At 34.6% G+C, this 20,452-nt stretch overlaps 1 protein-coding gene across 1 annotated transcript; it reads right to left on the bottom strand.

Annotated features, from left to right (window-relative positions):
• Nucleotides 1-4,797: 4,797 nt before the first annotated feature.
• On the bottom strand, nucleotides 4,798-20,368 carry LOC117339880 (uncharacterized transporter slc-17.2-like). The gene is given in 11 exon segments (XM_033901592.1): nucleotides 4,798-6,252; nucleotides 6,689-6,930; nucleotides 7,680-7,809; nucleotides 8,177-8,326; nucleotides 9,912-10,016; nucleotides 10,018-10,052; nucleotides 10,860-10,955; nucleotides 12,048-12,135; nucleotides 13,960-14,193; nucleotides 15,568-15,800; nucleotides 20,017-20,368. Coding segments are annotated over 11 exon segments (1,608 nt in total). The 5' UTR covers nucleotides 20,084-20,368; the 3' UTR covers nucleotides 4,798-6,024.
• Between the last annotated feature and the right edge of the window lie 84 nt (nucleotides 20,369-20,452).

Here is a 20,452-nt window from a genome sequence, read left to right as displayed (position 1 = left end):
TTCATGAATCTTCTCATGTAATTTATGAAAAAAATAGATATTACCGAAATACATCAAGATGTACAGCATTGTATAACCTTATGTGTACATCAGAAGCCAGCAGAAGCCAGCAGCTAATGCAGATTAAGGTCATTTGATTAAAGCGTCAATCATAATTTCTTTCAACAATTTACATCTATCACAAAATAATAGATAAATAGTAATCAATTCATGTTCAAACAAATTTCGAATTTCATATTTATATATGATACCTTCTATTGCCAAAAAGAAAAGAAAAGAGAACAACTACCATTACGTAGAAGTTGTTTCTAACATTTACCTGTGTCTTTATTGAAAAAGAAACTACAAACAAGACAATTCGGCGAACTTCACTTCCTCATAACATGCCAAGAATGGCAGATAATATTCGTAAAAGATGGTTTGTTCTTTGAAATAAAGCCCCGGCAAACCTTTCTGTTTTATGCTATTCAAAGGTCAAAATATAAGTCAGTGTGAATATGTGATAGCGCTCGGACATTTTTTTTTTCTTGTAGGTCAAAGGTCAAAATAACTTACAAATGTACCTTTGATACATTTCAGCTCACCTCACCTCACCTGAGCAACAAGCATGGAGTTCAAGTATCAGGTGGTGTAGGAAATGGAGCCTGGACAAGATAATATGAGGAAGGATGGACACAACGTAAAATTATAGTCACCCACCCAATTCCTGGTCCCCGGTGGACAAATTTTATGAGGATCTCCGTAACGGTAATACTGGTATGTATATCTATAAAGAAAACCTTCTATAATATTCCAATAACAAAGTTACAGTATATATACATATCTAAATAACACCACTAATTAAGCCTTCTTACCCGAATCCCATAGTATTTCAGTCGCATTTGGACTTTTCACATTCGGCTCGTAATTAAAGTAAATTATCACAGACTCACCTATAGCTATCCACGAGATAACAACCATTGATGGTTTGATTTTGGCAAGCTTCACTTCATAACAATTTTATACATTTGACTCGGGCTAAGAATGCTTATGAAATTCAACATTGTACTTCCTTTCCTCCATACAATGAAGGTTGAAAAGAAATGATGTTGCAATAATGAAGTTTTTCCAAAAAATCTCAACATTTGTTTTTTTATTTGCATTCATACATTGGCAAGTACACTATCATCTTACAATAAATATGGCAGTGTGTTGGGACAACTATCAAAATAAACACCATCTTTATTAATGAAATTAATGTGAACAACATTTTACACTTATAAAATATTATGGTGGTTGGTACAGTATATTCTAAGATATGTATATCAAATATATATAATTTATACAATTCGTCTCAATGGTAGCCTAATACATGGATAACTTATGCTAGGGTGTACAATGGATAACTTATGCTAGGGTGTAATATGGATAACTAATGCTAGGGTGTACAATGGATAACTAATGCTACATTGTAGGGTGTACAATGGATAACTTATGCTAGGGTGTACAATGGATAACTAATGCTACATTGTAGGGTGTACAATGGATAACTTATGCTAGGGTGTAATATGGATTACGTATGCTAGGGTGTGATATGAATCACTTATGCTAGGGTGTACAATGGATAACTTATGCTAGGGTGTAATATGGATCACTTATGCTAGAGTGTACAATGGATAACTAATGCTACATTGTAGGGTGTACAATGGATAACTTATGCTAGGGTGTACAATGGATAACTAATGCTACATTGTAGGGTGTACAATGGATAACTTATGCTAGGGTGTAATATGGATTACGTATGCTAGGGTGTGATATGAATCACTTATGCTAGGGTGTAATATGGATCACTTATGCAAGGGTGTAATATGGATTACGTATGCTAGGGTGTAACATGGATTATTTATGCTAGGGTGTAATATGGATCACTTATGCTAGAGTGTAATATGGATCACTTATGCTAGGGTGTAATATGGATCACTTATGCTAGGGTGTAATATGGATTACGTATTCTAGGGTGTAATATGGATCACTTATGCTAGGGTGTAATATGGATCACTTATGCTAGGGTGTAATATGGATCACTTATGCTAGGGTGTAATATGGATCACTTATGCTAGAGTGTAATGTGGATTAATTATGATACGGTGTAATACGGATTACTTATATATATGCTATCATCATTTGTTTAGCAGCGAGCTAATGAGATTCAAGACGCATCTGTAAATGAGGGTTGCACGGTCTGTTACCCCTAACTCACGTGCACTATATAAAAATTACATTAATTCTTAGATTGTGTCACAGGAATCAGTAGATTTTTTCATTAAATGCATATTGATATTTATTATTTGAAACACTTCAATTCTCAAATCACATAACAGTGTAGCAAATCATATTCAGAGATATATTTTTGGATAAAAAACGAAATTAAAAAGTACGATATAAAGACAAACATAATAAGCAAGCAACCTTATGAGCGGTGACTTTTTGTAGAATAAATCGTTCTTTACAAGATATAGATCAAAATTATAACTCCACATATATCTGAATTATCGTATTTGTTGAATAATTGTAATAATCATGCATGCATTTCCCCCTTAAAAAGAAACAATTCAGATTTTAATTGAATAAAAAGAAAATGCGAAGCATAATATTGGACTAGAATGCGTCAAGCATCACACAAATGAACAGTAAAAGACAGTGACATATGAAAAAATATATAGAAAACTTACAATGTACTTGTTCAAATATAATTATATAATTATTAACAATTAATGATAATTTTAATAACTTATTTAATGAGATACATACATGTACTGTATTTATTCTAACTGCTCTATAAAAACGGGGCACTCACCAGGAAAATTAAAAAAACATGAGCCAGGAAGAAACTGTTTGCAACTGGATGTGTGTGCATTCCCTTCACTAGAAATAGTAAATTCATGTGACTTTTGCAATCCAACTTACATCAAATTTACATAAACATAGGACATTAGTTCTTCCCACCTTTGACATATTGGCTTAACAAGTACCTACTGACCATATTGGACATAAAATGATAAATGAATGGCACAGTCTACTCAAGTTTCATAGGATTGAAAGGGTTAAAGAATATTTAATCTAAATTAGAAACTATGCACTCATTCAACATAGCACTAAAAATACAAACATTTACATGTTATCAATTTTGGGCATGAACACCACCACAAATTGAAACAAGAGGCCCATGGGCCTTAACGGTCACCTGAGATTTGAAATATTTCAGTAAATTTAATTTACCCTTTTTGGCCCCGCCCATCAGCCCTCAGGGGTCAGTCAGGGCCAACATATGCATATTATCAAACTTTCATCCCATGCTGAAAATGTTAACCAAGTTAGAATGAATTCCAATAGAAATCAAACAAATCAGTCAAAAATGTAATTTCCCTATATAAACTATAGTAAAATTTTACCCCTCCCCAGGGGCAAACTTATGACCCCCGGGTCATTAAATTAATAAATTTTAGTAGAGCACCTTAAGACCCTTCCAACTATAAAGAGTATTTGATTCCAACTTATTTCGGTCTTGAGGAGAAGCTTTTTGAAATTTCAGTCAATTTGGCCCTTTTTAGCCCCGCCCATCAGCCCCTGGGGGTCAGTCAGGACAAACATGTGCATGCCATCAAACTGTCATCCCATGCTGACAATGTTTACCAAATTAGAATGAATTCCAATAGAAAGAAAACAAATAAAAGTCAAAAATGTGATTTCCCTATATAAACTATAGTAAAGTTTACCCCCTCCCCAGGGGCAAACTTGAGACCCCGGGGTCATGAAATTCACAATTTTAGTAAAGCATCTTAAGACCCTTCCAACTTTAAAGAGTATTTGATTCCAACTTATTTCGGTCTTGAGAAGAAGATTTTTGAAATTTCAGTCAATTTGGCCCTTTCTAGCCCCGCCCATAAGCCCCTTTGGGGTCAGTCAGGGCCAACATGTGCATGTCATCAAACTGACATCCCATGCTGACAATGTTTACCAAATTAGAATGAATTCCAATAGAAATAAAATAAATAAAAGTCAAAAATGTTATTTCCCTATATAAACTATAGTAAAGTTTACCCCCTCCCCAGGGGCAAACTTGAGACCCCGGGGTCATGAAATTCACAATTTTGGTAAAGCACCTTCAGACCCTGCCATCTATGGAGTGTATTTGATTCCATATTATCCGAGAGTAGAGAAGAAGATTTTTGAAATTTCAGTCAATTTGGCCCTTTTTAGCCCCGCCCATCAGCCCTTGGGGGTCAGTCAGGGCCAACATGTGCATGCCATCAAACTGTCATCCCATGCTGATAATGTTAACCAAATTAGAATGAATTCCAATAGAAATAAAACAAATAAAAGTCAATTATGTGATTTCCCTATATAAACTATAGTAAAGTTTACCCCCTCCCAAGGGGCAAACGTGAGACCCCTGGGTCATGAAATTTACAATTTTAGTAAAGCACCTTAAGACCCTTCCATCTATGAAGAGTGTTTTATTCCACCATATCTGAGAGTAGAGAAGAAGATTTTTGAAGTTTTAGTCAATTTGACCCTTTTTAGCCCCGCCCCTCAGGCCCCTGGAGGGTGGGGACCATATAATTTACAATTTTGGTTGACCTTTAGCCATAGAAGCTTCCTGCAAAATTTCATTGAATTTGGTTTAGGGGTTTTGGAGAAGAAGTCGAAAATGTAAATTGTTTACGGACGCACGACGGACGACGCACGACGCACGACGACGGACAAAAGGGGATTAGAATAGGTCACTTGAGACTTTGTCTCAGGTGACCTAAAAAAAAACACACAAATGACAGCCTTATTTAGTAGGCTTCCAACATACACACAAAACATCTCAACTGAACACAATGTCGTTTTGCAGAATTACAAATGCACAGCATGCGTCATGAAAAATGTATACTAATATCTTATTTTGATTAAAATTGATATTTATTGAAGTATATTGAATCCTTTCATAATTTATCAAAAGATCTGAAAATATACTTCATTTGTACGGTTGATTAATCTGACTTAGAGACACTTGGATAGTTACCACGACAAAATAAACTTAAACTAGAGAACATTGTGTTATTTTTGTACATAAGGTGGTGCTTTTGAATGCTCTTTGTTAATTGAGAGATAAAAGTATGGAAACCTGTAGCTTAAAGGATTTCAAGATTATTGAGTAGTGAAGTTTAAATAAGAGAGTTTTCCACTCAGAAAAAAAGTGTCACCTTTTGCAATTGAACACAATCTGAGAAGAAATAAATTGATCCAAGATAATATATGGAATTTCTTATTATAGAGGAACATTACAGTCTAATATTTCAAATAACAATTTCATTTGATTAATATCTAATCTCCGGACTTTTATTATAACTCATCATAAATATGAAGAATTTTCTGTTGATGGAGATCATTGACCCTTAATTTATTCTGAATCTTTTCATATCTTAAAGCATTTTGTTAATATGTATTTCATATAATCAATTATTAGAAGTATGAAGTAATTAAAAATTCAACCTGATTTACTTTAAAAACATGTTTCATGATTTATCTAATGTGGTATAATTATAAGATATCACATCGGTTTATAAACATCAACAAAAAAAATTAGGCCTATATGTACCCTGCACAGTTCATCACAGTAATGGCATTTGCTTATAATCTGTTTAAATCAATTCTTAAATCAATTTTAATCATTATATCCCAGTAGTGATATAAACATTGATCATTTGGTAGAAATCACAGTGAAATTAGTTAAATTTTCATAATCATATCACAATTGTGAAATTACAAATTCTTATATAACTTAAGTTCAAACTGGCCTAGATTTCTAACAATCATATATGTGTAATATCAACAATTTTAAATTGGCAAACTTTTAACAATCATTTGTTTAATCGTAAAAATCATACAATGTCTGAAATTGGTCATATTATATAACAAATATTCAATTTAGCAAAATCATACCTTAAGCTGATTTGGCAAAACCTTAACAACAAAATGCCTATTAGCTAGCACACATTATGCTATAGCTGCAATTTCACCGTTGTTTTCCGATGACTCTTTTCTGACAACTTGGTTTAACTCTATATCACAGTGAAGCTCTTCATCTTCTGGGCTCTTTTTCTCCATTGCCCATGGCTGAAGCTCTCCACTTCCCAAAAGAATAAATATGAGTGCTCCAAATGTGTACATGCCACAAGCCACATAAAAGACAATCTGCCATTGAGATCGCATCTCCATTCCCTCCTATAAACAATGATAAAAACGATTGTTATCCATTGAAATATATGACAACAACTTCAAATTCACAGTTTCTTATCTTCATTCATCTGAATTCAAGTTGTAATGAAAAATCTGGTCATTACCAAGAACATTAAGGCTTAAAATGTATTTAAAGGAGTCACTGTCACAAAATGCCACGCATAAATTTCATTGTCAAGTTATATACATCATTTGTATATTTGATATGCTACATTTAAACATTAGTCACTTTGAAATTACTTTTTTAATTTTGATTTAAAATTCTTTTGATCTGAGCTCATATTATGGCCAATATCAGGCTGACCTCACAGAGTCTGGTGAATTAGTGTATCCGAAAGTCACCTAGTCAATATGTATACAAATAACGAAAACCAAATAAAGGGAGGTAATTCAAAACTATCAGTAAGTATTAAACATATACCATTTTTCTGATGGCAGCAACAACTTGCTGGCTGACAAATCCTGTGACCGAGGCAATAGAGTTTGATATTCCAAAAAGAATTCCAGCGTAAGCTGGAGCAATGTCTACATGATTGACGAGCCAGCCACTGTACTGGAATCCACTCAATCCTACAGCGAGCGTCAGTAGAGCTATTGCCAGGATTGGAGAACTGCAGTCCACATAACCTAAGCCAATGAGCATCAGGGCGGGCATTATCATACCTGTTGGGAGAACACATAGTCATAATGATAAACAGGAGATAATGTATTGTTGTAAAATATCATGGCGAATTTCATTTGATATAATGATGTAAATCTATTCATTTTCTGTATACCGGCTATAGGTGTAGGAGTCAATTTTTTCCCCCTGTAAAAGTTTCCTCAGGGAAAGAATTGGCTAACCAATTTCTTCCCACAGGGGAAGCAATCAGCTAGCCAATTCTCCCCCCCCCCCCCCCCCCCCCCCCCCAGTTGAAAGTTTCCCCCCTATCAGCTTTGGAGATGGGGTAACTTTTGGCTAGCCCATTGTGTAATTCTGACAAAACACCAAAATGTATCCCTGAACTAGTTAAAATCAGAATACATGCATGAGATCGTTTTATTTGAAATTTCTTTGAAATTTCGTGTAAGCTGATGAATGTTTATATGCTATGTGCACAGCACTTACCGTAGCTTTTCCTCTTACATCGATTCAAAGAAAATAAACAACACGCAATTTTGCTATTACCTTTAAAACAACTACAATCATGAAATGATCAAATCATTTGAAGCACCAAGTATTTAGTAGAATAATTGTAAGCAAAGTTTTGTGATAATCTCCCTTATTTCATTTTCATGCATCAATTTTGGGACCTCCTGGTCAAATTTTTTCATGCGCAAAATATATGGATACAAGGTTTTCTTCCAGATATATAGATTAGAATCTAGAAATTTACACTTCAAACGAAGGGAAAGGAATATTTATTACTTACCAAATGTGTTGACAGACTTCCTTGTGATGGTAACAGTGAAACATCTCCTCATCATGAAGTCCGCTAACCACCCACCAATGTTGATCACAGCCCAGAAAACAATATACGGCAGGGCAGAGTACAGACCGTTCTGCAATAAACAAGATAGAGCAAATAAGAAATGTTATGAGCTATGGTTTTACCGTGAATAGGGCTGATCTGAATTCTCATTTTTACATGACACATACTGTTCTCAAACTTTAAATAACTTATTCAAATTTCTTCTTGTTTAATGTGAGATTTGTTCTTTAACTGCTCAAAATATCGACTGAATCTCAATATTTTTATTCTCTGTGATCAATAACCTCCCTTCTAAATAAAAAGGTAAAAGCTAGCTTTATTCACTAGATCATAACATATATATTGGCATGAACTTAGTTTAGTATCAGTGTTAAACATCTGCTACTATAATAGTGATGTGAAATTAAAACAGAAATTGAAGAAAAAACCAATCTTACCGTGGTGATATCAAACTTGAGCACCTCCTTAAGGTAGAGCGGAATATTAGCAAGCAGAGTGTAGGCCCCCCAGTCCGACATGACGTTCACACAGATAATGGCAAAAACTGGGCCAGACGTAAAAATCTTCAGCCAGGGGACATCAATCTTCTGTAACATAGAAATAATTACAGCATTATTATATAATTAACAGCCAGGGAACATCTATCTTCTGTAACATAGAAATAATTACAGCATTATTATATAATTAACAGCCAGGGAACATCTATCTTCTGTAACATAGAAATAATTACAGCATTATTATATAATTAACAGCCAGGGAACATCTATCTTCTGTAACATAGAAATAATTACAGCATTATTATATAATTAACAGCCAGGGGACATCAATCTTCTGTAACATAGAAATAATTACAGCATTATTATATAATTAACAGCCAGGGAACATCTATCTTCTGTAACATAGAAATAATTACAGCATTATTATATAATTAACAGCCAGGGAACATCTATCTTCTGTAACATAGAAATAATTACAGCATTATTATATAATTAACAGCCAGGGAACATCTTTCTTCTGTAACATAGAAATAATTACAGTTTTATTAACAGCCAGGGAATATCTACAGCATTATTAACAGCCAGGGAACATCTTCTATAACACTGAAACAATTACAGCATTATTACAGCGAGGAAACATCTACAGCATTATTAACAGCCAGGGAACATCCACAGCATTATTAACAGCCAGGGAACATCTACAGCATTATTAACATAACATTATGACATAACCACCCATGTCAGATTCTCTATTTCTGAAACATTGAAATAATAAGTGCTTAATTGGCAGCAGAGCTAAATATACCTTCTGAAATACAGGGGCTTGACACAAACTCCAAACCCACAGATCCCTATAAAATGGACTGCCGGTTAGGAGTTCATGCCAAGCCCCTGTGTTCTAAAACATAGAACTAAGTACAGGTGTTTCAGAGTTATCTCTCCCTTACCTTTCTGCTTTGGAAAACAATTGTAAACTTTATTAATTTTTCAATAATTGCGAAACAAGTTATATAATCACGCTTGTTGGCCCAGATGAAAGCACTTGAGGGGTCTTACTGTGGGAGGAAATACAGCCGGAGTAACCGGAGAAAACCATCATGGTCAGGCAGGTGACCCCATACCTTTTCATGTCCAATCGGGGAATCGAACCCCGGCCCCTAGGTGAAAGGCAAGTGTGTTACCACTGTGCCACCCGGCCAAAATGATTCCCTGGCATAATTATGATTGAAACAAGATTAACACATAGTCTATTGACAAATGTATCTTGTACATGTATATTTTGGCTGAGTGTCAGATATTTATTTAAAAAATACAGCTAAACACCATAACATAAATTTGACCTGAGAAAAAACATTAAAGAATAAAAAGGCATTAATAACAGAGAAACAGACCTTAATACATCAAACCAAAGTGTGATCATGGTCATCTATGCAACTGCAAGAAATTTCACTGTACACCCCTACCTAGTTCATGGTTTGGTCTAAAATATCAGCTTTTAATTTTGGTGTACAGAAGTTTGAACTTTAAATTTCTTTTTCAGGATAAATTTCTTATATGTAAAGCTTTATTTAACTACATGTACATCGGTATGCGATATAAATGTTTATCAAATCTGCACAAATTACCTCTTCAAGACAAAGGTAGGTAGGTATCTTATCTTGATTTTCAAACTCACCTTGCCTGATTCTTTGTGTGTCGATTCTGCCAGGGCGTGAGTGATATAGTCTCTCTCCTCCTTAGTGATACCTTTATGTTCCATCGGACTGTCACTGGCCAGAATCCCACCATACTACTACCCACACCACGTTCACCATCCCTACATACACCAAATAAATTTTTTTATTATTGTTTTATTTTTAATCATTTCAATATGACAACAAATACAATATGACATGTCACAACACATTCATTCATCATCATCATCATCATCATCATCATCATAATAGCATCATTATGTCGATCCATCATCATCATACATAATCAAACATCATCATCATCTTCATCATACATAATCAAATTTTATAAATATTGCTGTCTAAAACTATTCAGTCCCCCTTCACAGAAACAAATGTAACTGAAATTTAAATATTAACGATGTAAAACTCTACACTGGAATCTGATTTACTTTAAGCTGCTATAAGATTTATCATTTGATACAAAGTCAAGATCAGCTCAATTCACACTGTTCTGATCGATATGACTACCAAATAATAATCATTCAAAATCCCTATGCTACTGTACGTACTGAAAATGGGCAAAAAGCATGGGGGGTTGGGGGTGGGGTTGGGGTTGGGGGGGGGGGGGGGGGGCACAGGCTGGGAGAGGGCTTATCCCTGCATAAGACCCATGCAACAGGAAAACAATTCCAGCGACATCATAGATTATAATATGGAAGAGGATAGCCTGATCTACATCAAAGATCTAAGACCGAAATATTTTCTGAAAATAAATCACTATTTTCTGAAAATAATTCACTATTTTCTGAAAATAATTCACTATTTTCTGAAAATAATTCAATATTTTATGAAAAAAAATAAATTTTTTTTTTAAATAATTCAATATTTTCTGAAAATAGTTCAATATTTTCTGAAAATAATTCAACATTTTCCGCTAAATTTCTTACCCAATACATAGAATATGGATGGCCAGCCTCCAGCAAATCCGTATTTACACAACATCCCTGACAGTGGATATGTAATAACGTTCCCTAGCTGTGCACCTGAAATTATAATTCAATTCAATTCTTTATTGTGCAATTGTAATAACATATTAAGTAATTTGATGACAACAGATAAAACAGCAAGAAATGAGTTCTAGAATACATGTACCGTCATATATAACAGTACATTAATTAAATCACATAGTTGCACTTAATTAAGCCCATCCTCATGAGTTCTATAGGGACTTTTTCAAGAACATAAGTCCAGTAGGTATTAATTGAATTTTATCTGAAGAAATAATATGTACTATTTTTGTAATCTAAAATGGTTATGTTTGGAAATTTTTTTTCTATAATTAGACTTTTGAAAGATCGTCCATAATGATACATTTAAAGAAAAGGTGTTCTTCGTTATCAAGATCTAGAGTATGGCACTTGAGAATAAGTCTCTGGTCTCAAAGCACTTTTTTTATCCTACCTGGCCTGCTACTGTTTCTAGGGAATAAAATATTTCTTAAGGTATCTAAATGTTTTATTATTTTTCTGGAGTGTGATTTTTCAATTTCCTTGTAAAAGAATACCCAGGTAGTTGATTATTTTCAGTCATTGACTCCATCTTTTTTAAAGAAAGTATATAAGCTGTACTTTAAATTAGAGTGAATTTGTTAGCATAAAAATTTAAAGTGGTGTGATTCCACATATAACTCCACTCATTCATCTAATAATGCAAGCATGATTTTATTATCATTTTAAGAGAATCACCTCAATTTTTCATCAAACTTCTACAATTCCACTAGCCTGAATCCCAAAACTACATTAGTGACTTGGCTATGAGCATTTTCGATATACATATAAAAAAATTATAATCTTCCGTCAGGCTACCAGTATACACCCCTGCTATTTTAAACTAACACACAAAGCTTTAACGAAACATTGTGATTTTGCTTCTTTTCTTTTTACTATATTTCTAAAAAAATAATTTATTAATTGTTGTATGATTGTTTCCTTATTCCGAAGATCAAATTTAAAATGTGTATGATACAGACTACTCCTATACGTATATGAGGTCTTATTCCACCTGATTACATTGGTGGATTGTCAAAAGTTTCCTGTCGTGTAAACCGCTGATATTATTGGAGTATAGATACAGACCTGCATATGTGAATGCTGTAAGTTTACTTCTTTCCAATGGCGGAGCCCAGCTTCCCCAGAGGGCATGCATGGCTGGAAATGTTACTCCCTGCAAATCAAATTGTATATAAACATATATCTTCCTATTTCTGATCTACTGTGTGTATGTGGGCTTAAAGCCATAGCACAAAAACAACTCCACATAGCCTTATTTACACATTTCATGTCAAAACAATATAATAATCAACTGATTGTTATCAAATCAGACATGAAAATCTGGGCCCAGTTGTTCATAAGGTGATTAGCTTAATCACTTGTTTAGTGAAAATTTCATTTCTCATTTGTTGCAAAACCTGTGAGTATATCATCTTTAAACTATGCCAGTTGAAAGAGAATTAAGAATTACAGAATTTCATAAAGTTTTGTCAAGCTAGTTTGACCAGAAATTATTTTATCAGGATTTGAAAAATGTTGTTAAAATGTGATTAGTCTAATCACCTTTTGAACAACTGGGCCCTGTTATTTAAGTTCTTTCGGTATTGATACGACAGCAAAAGCTGAGATTTGTAACAAAATTATGCTAGAGAGCAAATATGTGTTAATTCATTTAAACTAGCTGATTAATTTTACGTTATGCTAAAATAATGATATAAATGACAAATCAATCAACACAATCTAGAATTTTAAAAGTTGCGAGAATGTCAATATATATATGCTGCAGACTGTATTTCATTGATAACGGATCATTAATTTCCCAACCAATTCTCAACAGTTTAACACCAATGTACCGTATTTAGTTTGACTTTTTGTGAAGTCGAGGGCACTCCAATTTTAGTAAAATTCTACCTCAGCTAAAAATACAGTTATCTCCACTAGCCCACAATGGTTTTGGAGAGAAACTAAAAGAAAATGTTTTGGAATAAATTTATACCAGCAAACTTTGGTTGTTTTATTTTTTGTGATATTTCACTTCCAATACAAACATACAAGAAAGGCAAATTAAATTTTTCCTTCATGTAATACCTGGATATTTAAAGGATAAATTACAAACAGCATTGACACTGACGGTACATGAAGATGGAAGATATTCAGTAATGATATAAGAATTTGTTTAACTTTTATCTGAAGTAAAATCACTTAATCTGGATGTATGAACTTTGCTGTGTATCCTACAGTGTATGCAAAACTTTCTGACTTAACACTGATACTGAACATAAGCCATTCGGTCCTATATCCTTACCAAAAACATAGGATTAATTAAGGACCGCAAGAGAATGTGTCTGACCGAGAAAAAAAAAATGATTATGCTTTAAATTTTCTTTTTGCACTTCCATATTTTTCAAATGTTCCTGTGATTAGAACAGATAAAAACTAAATGACAAAATGGATACCAAACATTTGGAAGGGTTAATTAAAGCAAAGTTTATTAGTCTAACGAAAGTTTTACCAGTCAGGCCTGGCAGTCTGATGTCTTTGGTATAAACTGCATCCTGAATTGAGACGATCATAATAACTGAAATTATGAATTATATTGAAGCATTGATGTCAATATTTTTTAGTTTCATTGGGGTATGAAAAAAAAATTTGTTTGCAAACTGTATGAATCTGTGTAGCAGATTCTTACAGAAGTTTGCAAACAAATTTTTTTCATACCCCTATGAAACTAAAACTTAATTGACATCAACGCTTATAATTAATTTTTGAAAATAATTTTCTTATTTAAAACATGTGTATGTACAATTTTACTGGTTTTATACGGGATTCTTTTTCTCAAATCAATACGCAAGGTCAATTGTCAAATTGTGACGTCACATTTTTCGCGCCATTCTCAGAATTTTTTCATAGTGTTATGAAAAAAAAATCTCAACCAATCAGAAAGCCGCATTCTGCATACAAACAATGGAAAATTAATTATAATAAATGCACAACTTACTGAACATATTCCAAGGATGATGCGCAACACAATCAGGAATATGTAGCTAGTCTGGGCTGCCACAGGGGTGATGAAAGTAGCTACAGAGGCTGCCAGCATGCTGACACCAAATACTTTCTTGCCTCCGAATCGCGTGGCGACCCATCCTCCTGGGATTTGTGTGACTAGATAGCCCCAGAAAAATGCACCAAGGACTGAACCCTGTATATCTTCATTCCAGTCGAATTCTCCATCCTGTAATCAAATATGAAATAAAAATTCCAATTTACCCAGGTATATATACATACCAATAAATTTTAAACAATTCAAGTAATGATTTTATAAATGAAATTGTACATTAAAAATACCAACTGCATGTTACCGCTGTATATTACAAGATTTAATTATAAGAGCACACGATAAATTATATAATTAAGGTAATTTCAATGCCTCTGCTCAGGATCGAACCCGGAACATCTGGCCAGTAGAGTATTACACTCAATTGATCAAGCTTAATTGATCAGAGGTTCTTCCTGGCCGAGATATATAAATTGTGGCCAGTATTTACCGTGGTTACAATATTAATTATATACTGTTTTTTTCCTTGAGATAAGTTTGCTGTAAGAAATATTTCTTGATGCAGAAAATCAAATAAAATTTATTGTCAATATACACTGTATTAATAAAAGGCAATTTAGTTTTACCACAAAAATATATCAAGCATAAAATTAACATCAAATCTTTTCAATTAAGTTTCCTGTGGAACTTGAAAACTTTAATTTGCTAGAAGTCATGTGGTAAATTTTAAAAAATTTCAAATATATTTATATTTTTAATGAAATATGAGGGGGAATATGATGCAAATAGTTTGTGATTCCATAAAAACTGCCATGAAAACTTTAGTATAAAAAGTGTTATGAATATTAAGTTCACTTGTTCATGTGTATGCACAAAAACTTGTGGTTGGTATATATGTGTACGTATACTTGTAGTTATAGAATACAGTAGCATGAAACATTTTATTTGACCTCATGAGTTATGTAAAAACATTTTTATGACAAGTTTCAAATAAAACTAGAAAATTGCTGTACGACATAAATGCCCTGTTGCCACTTGACACCCTAAAACACAGTTTGGCGAGGATCGCATCAGTAATTCCTGAGATTAGCTAGTTACATTGCATCAAGACAGGACAGGGCGGGACGGGACTGGATGAACATGGGCCAGGTAACACATAATGCTTTCTTTATTTTGTTTAACGTCCTATTAACTGCCAGGGTCATCTAAGGACATGTCTGGATTTGGAGGTAGAGGAAAGCTTGAGTACCTGGAGAAAAACTCCTGGCCTACAGTCAGTACCTGGCAACTGCCCCACGTAGGTTTCAAACTCGCAACTCAGAGGTGGAGGGCTAGTAATAAAGTGTCAGGACACCTTAACTACTCAGCCATCGCGGCTCCCCACTCACTATATACTCCCCCACCCTCATCTTCCCAATTTCATGGTGGGGACATAAAAAAGGGTTTTTTCGTATTATTCTTGTTTTTGCAAAATAATTGTAACATACAGGTACATGCAATCATTAGGTATTAATCTAATTATACTAATTGCTGCTGTATTGTCTTAATTACCTCAAACTTGGGTGCTTTGGTGACGTTGGAACCAGCCGACACAAGGCCACAGCTACTAGACATAACTTGATTCGTATTTTCCTTGGAAGAGTTTCCTTGGGTTTCATGTAGCGCTGTCCAGTTGACCATGCACACAACGGCAACACTCATATTGGCTCTAAGTGTATACACATTGATGAAGCCGAAAAACCCGAGGATGGCCAGCTGTAGACGTTTCGAGGTCCACCATGGTACTAGAAAAAACCAAACTCAAATTAAGGACATGAGTTTCAGAGGTGGATGAAAGCGGGACTACTCTTGAGAAAAACCACAGTCTTACGGTTATTTTTTTTAGTACCAGGGAACTGCCCCAGGTGGGTTTTGAACTCGCGACCCAGAGGATGAGGGCTAGTGATAAAGTGTCAATGCACCTTATATTAGCCACTCAGCCATAGCAAAAATCCTAGACGCAATACATACCACTCAGCTAGAGAGGTCTTCTCTTTCGATCAATCGGTTCAGCATAAGACAGTGACTAGTAAGCCAGAGGTCCCAGGTTTGATACTTTAAAGCGGAGGCAGTTATATAAATTTAATCAATTAAAAAATATCCTCTACTACAAGTTGACAATTAAGGCATGTCTTTTGAGAAGAGCATGGGCATGCATATCGGTGCATGTTATGTGCACCGATCATGAAATTTTAATTCCCTGTATATCTCTATTTTCAGAGTTAATGCCCCTTTATATGTTTCTGGTATACTTTGGATGATACCTAACTTTATCAGTTAAGATTTATCATTTTGAAAGTCATCAAAGTTTGTGTACCTGACGGTATGTAATGTTTAAGATCTGAATTTATAACTTACATTGCCTCCCACATTCATAAATTACTCGGTAATTACAGTTGAGTGTAAGCTAACCTTTACACCTAGTGCATTAGTAGTGCACTACATTTAAACTACAGATAAACTAGTAGTGCACTACACCCTAAGAGGTGATGAACAGCAAAACCCCCATACAGGTAATGGGCAGTGGCGTTTGAAAAACGGGGGGACAATATATAGGTTTACCCTCTGTCCGTCCGTCCGTAATGGTATGAATTATAATTAAATCAGTTGTGTTCACCGCCATCTTGTTCAAATGAATTGTAATGTACGTTTATGTATTATGTAATTCCTATATGTTGTGCTACATTCAGAAATAAACTAAACTATACGGTAAATCTGTCTTAACTTAGTTACAGTGTATAATTAACAAGAATAAAAAGGTTGAAATATAACATCAAACTAAACTTCCAAAACCTTTTTAATAACTCTTTGAATATAACTGCTAGATAGCCTTACATAAAGAGTACAGGTAAAAATCACAGGTAGCCTCGGGTAGGGGACTAATAACGAAACTTGACAAATACTACCTAACGCAATTCAGTTATTGAGTAGAGATATTCTTTTGGACAAATTAAAGCATGCATTAGATATTTACTGAAATTTCTTAAAGTTTTAACATTTTTACTTGCAGATAATTCAGTAAACTTGAATACAGAAGGGCAAACCTTTAACTAAGTTAAATTGTTCAAGCCAATTAAGTTTCTTTTGTCTTTTGGTACTTTATATTTTGTATTGATTAATCAGTTATATGTTTCACATGTTTAATTCCAGTAACTTTCATCATCAGATGAAAGTATATAATAAAACATTGGAAAACAATTATCGTTCCTTGACCATTTTCAATTTGATATATTAAATTTATATTGTAGTTTAATTTCAGATTAAATTAATAAGCATATTCATAATTTCATTTTTGATGTGATATTATGCTTATTAAAACTTAATTCAGCCCAAAATATATGTTGTACATTCTATGTGTTTACATCCAATGCTTAAGTTAGAAACCTGCACACATAAAGAAATGGACCCCTGGGGAGGTAATTGGGGACTTGACAAAACTATAGCCAGGTGTTAAAACAGGCACACCTTAAGACTGATCCTCATCTGATATATATAGGTAAGGTGTTATAGAGGTCCATAAGGTGGTGGTAAGGTGGGATTTGGGCCCTGGGGCCCAGGTGGCCATGACAACAAGCATGTCCAAAGAGTACCAATTATACATACAGGTACATATACATAACTTGTTGTGTAGATATCATATGTCTCTTACAGAACATAAAAGAGAATAAACGAAACTTTGATTCTTGATTATGTACTATGAAATGATTTCATGGTTGAATTAGCAGATATTAGTGAAGTAACAATACACTGAATTTAAAAATATTTCTGTCTGATAAATAATAAACAAGAGACCCAGAGGGCCTGTATCGCTCACCTGGATTTTATGATATATGAAACAAGAATGATGATTAAGTATATTTGTCACTGCTACCTGTCAAATATGAGCTGTTTCAGGGAAGAAGTTGTTCATATCAATTTAGCCAAATTGACCCCTTTTGGACCCACCCCTCAGCCCCTTGGTGGGGTCAACCCTAAAATTTGTACAATTTTGAATTCCCACTGTGTGTGATATCCATTGATTAGTTTCAGAGAAGTTGTTTATATCAATTTAACCAAATTGATCCCTTTTGGCCCCGCCCCTCAGCCCCAAGGGGATTGGCCCCATCATTTGTTCAATTTTGAATCCTTAACCCAAGGGAATGCTACCAGTCAAATATTAGAGATATCCATTGGTTAGTTTCAGAGAAAAAGTTGTTCATATCAATTTAGCCAAATTGACCCCTCTTGGCCCCGCCCCTCAGGCCCCCGTGGGGTCAGCCTCACCATTTATACAATTTTGAATCCCCACCCAACAGTGATGCTACCAGGCAAATATGAGCAATATCCATTGCTCGCTTTCAGAGAAGAAGTCGTTTATATCAATATAGCCCAATTGAACACATTTGGCCCCGCCCCTCAGGCCCCCAGGGGGTCAGCCCCATCATTTGTACAATTTTGAATCCCCACCCCATAGTGATGCTACCAGGCAAATAGGAGCGATATCCTTTGCATGGTTTCAGAGAAGAAGTAGTTTATATTAATAGAGCCAAATTGATCCCTTTTGGCCACGCCCCTCAGACCCCTGGGGGTCAGCCCCACCATTTTTACAATTTTGAGTCCACATCCCATAGGGATGCTTCTGACAAAATTTGGTCAAATTCTGATCAGTTGTTATGAAGAAGAAGTCAATTGTTGACGGACGGACGGACGACGGACGCAACGGTATGGCATAAGCTCACCTTGGTCCTTTCGGACCAGGTGAGCTAATAATAAAATATATGTACATATACAGTGACGTAGTGCACTACTAATTTACCTGTAGTTTAAATGCAGTGCACTACTAGTTTAAACGTAGTGCACCACTACTAGTGCACTAGGTGTAAAGGTTAGCTTACACTCAACTGTAATTACCGAGTAATTTATGAATGTGGGAGGATGTAAAGGTTAGCTTATATTATAATTACACTCAAACAGAGACTTGTATATCACATGTGTATGGCAAGCCGTTTGGGTTTTTACCTATTGAAATGAAGATATCTCTATTTAATTAAAGATATCTCTATTTGATTAGAGATATCTGTTATTTAAATAAAGATATCTCTATTTAAATAAAGATATGTCTAAATTAAACACAGATATCTGTATTTCTACTGAAAATAGAGATATCTTCTTTTAAATTACAGATATCTCTATTTCAAATTCAGATATCTCTATTTGAATTAAAGATATCCGTATTTTAAATAGAGATATCTTTAATTTTGTTTAAATAGAGATGTCTTCATTTTAAATACAGATATCTCTAATTCAAATACAGATATCTCTAATTCAATTAAAGATATCTCTAATTCAATTAAAGATATCTCTATTTAAATTAAAGATATCTCTATTTGAATTAAAGATATCTTTAATTTTTATATTAATAATGATATCTTTATTTTGAATACAGATATCTGTATTTATTAGGTAAAAACCCAAACGGCTTGCCATACATGTGTGATAATAGTTACGTATACGGTACTGCAGTACTGTAGGCGTATTGCCTATTGCACACCTGATCACGGCACCAAATGTAATAGGAGTGGGAAAATGCACGGCCATACCGGGGTTCGAACCCGGGACCTCCGAACACTAGCCGGATGCTCTACCGATTGAGCTACCTGGTCGCCGATGATCGACCCGGTCCAGTTCCGCTACAGTACACTGTATGTACTGTATAAAATGGTGTTTCAGTCATGATCGGTAAGCTAAATACAGATGTAGAGATATTTATATATAAATATTCTCAGTAGATCTCTCAGGAAAAAAAAGAACACTACTCTCACAATCTTTAATTTACAAGTTAGCAGGGGTTTCCTCTGGCCCCGACACCAAACGGTCCGGTCAAGGCACGGACTTGCTCCGTGTTTGAGAGTTCTAAGAGATATGTGTTGGTTAAATTGACATTGTATATGTACACATGTAGGCCTAGTTTCATATGCTTACCCTTTTCAGTGTCAAACTGTAGTTCTTCATCCTCTGTATTTCCCACACGATATTCAGTTTTAGTCATTTTCACCGCTTACACGATTCGTTATTGTTGTTTTACACGTGAACAAGATGACGAAATAGTGACGAAACACTCGGTGTCTGTTTACAATTTAGCACTGCACACGTGGCGGTTGTTTTGGTAGTTTTAACTCTGATATTCTAAAAATAACTTCATCACGTGAGAAAGAGCTCTTCCATTCACTTTTCCCCGAAGGTGTTTAGCCATCTACAGCCTAAAGTTTTGGCTGAACACGTCCTTTACGGTTATTAGCACACAAAGGGTTGTCGGCGATGTAGGTTTCGTGCCAAATATATATACATCAAGACGTTTCGTACCAGATTGATTTACACCGTCTGTTTCGACCCTTTTCGAAGAATCGTAATTGGAGAG

This window comes from Pecten maximus, chromosome 12 (assembly GCF_902652985.1).
Source record: "Pecten maximus chromosome 12, xPecMax1.1, whole genome shotgun sequence".
Classification (NCBI taxonomy): domain Eukaryota; kingdom Metazoa; phylum Mollusca; class Bivalvia; order Pectinida; family Pectinidae; genus Pecten; species Pecten maximus.
This window is presented reverse-complemented; position numbering and strand designations above follow the sequence as displayed.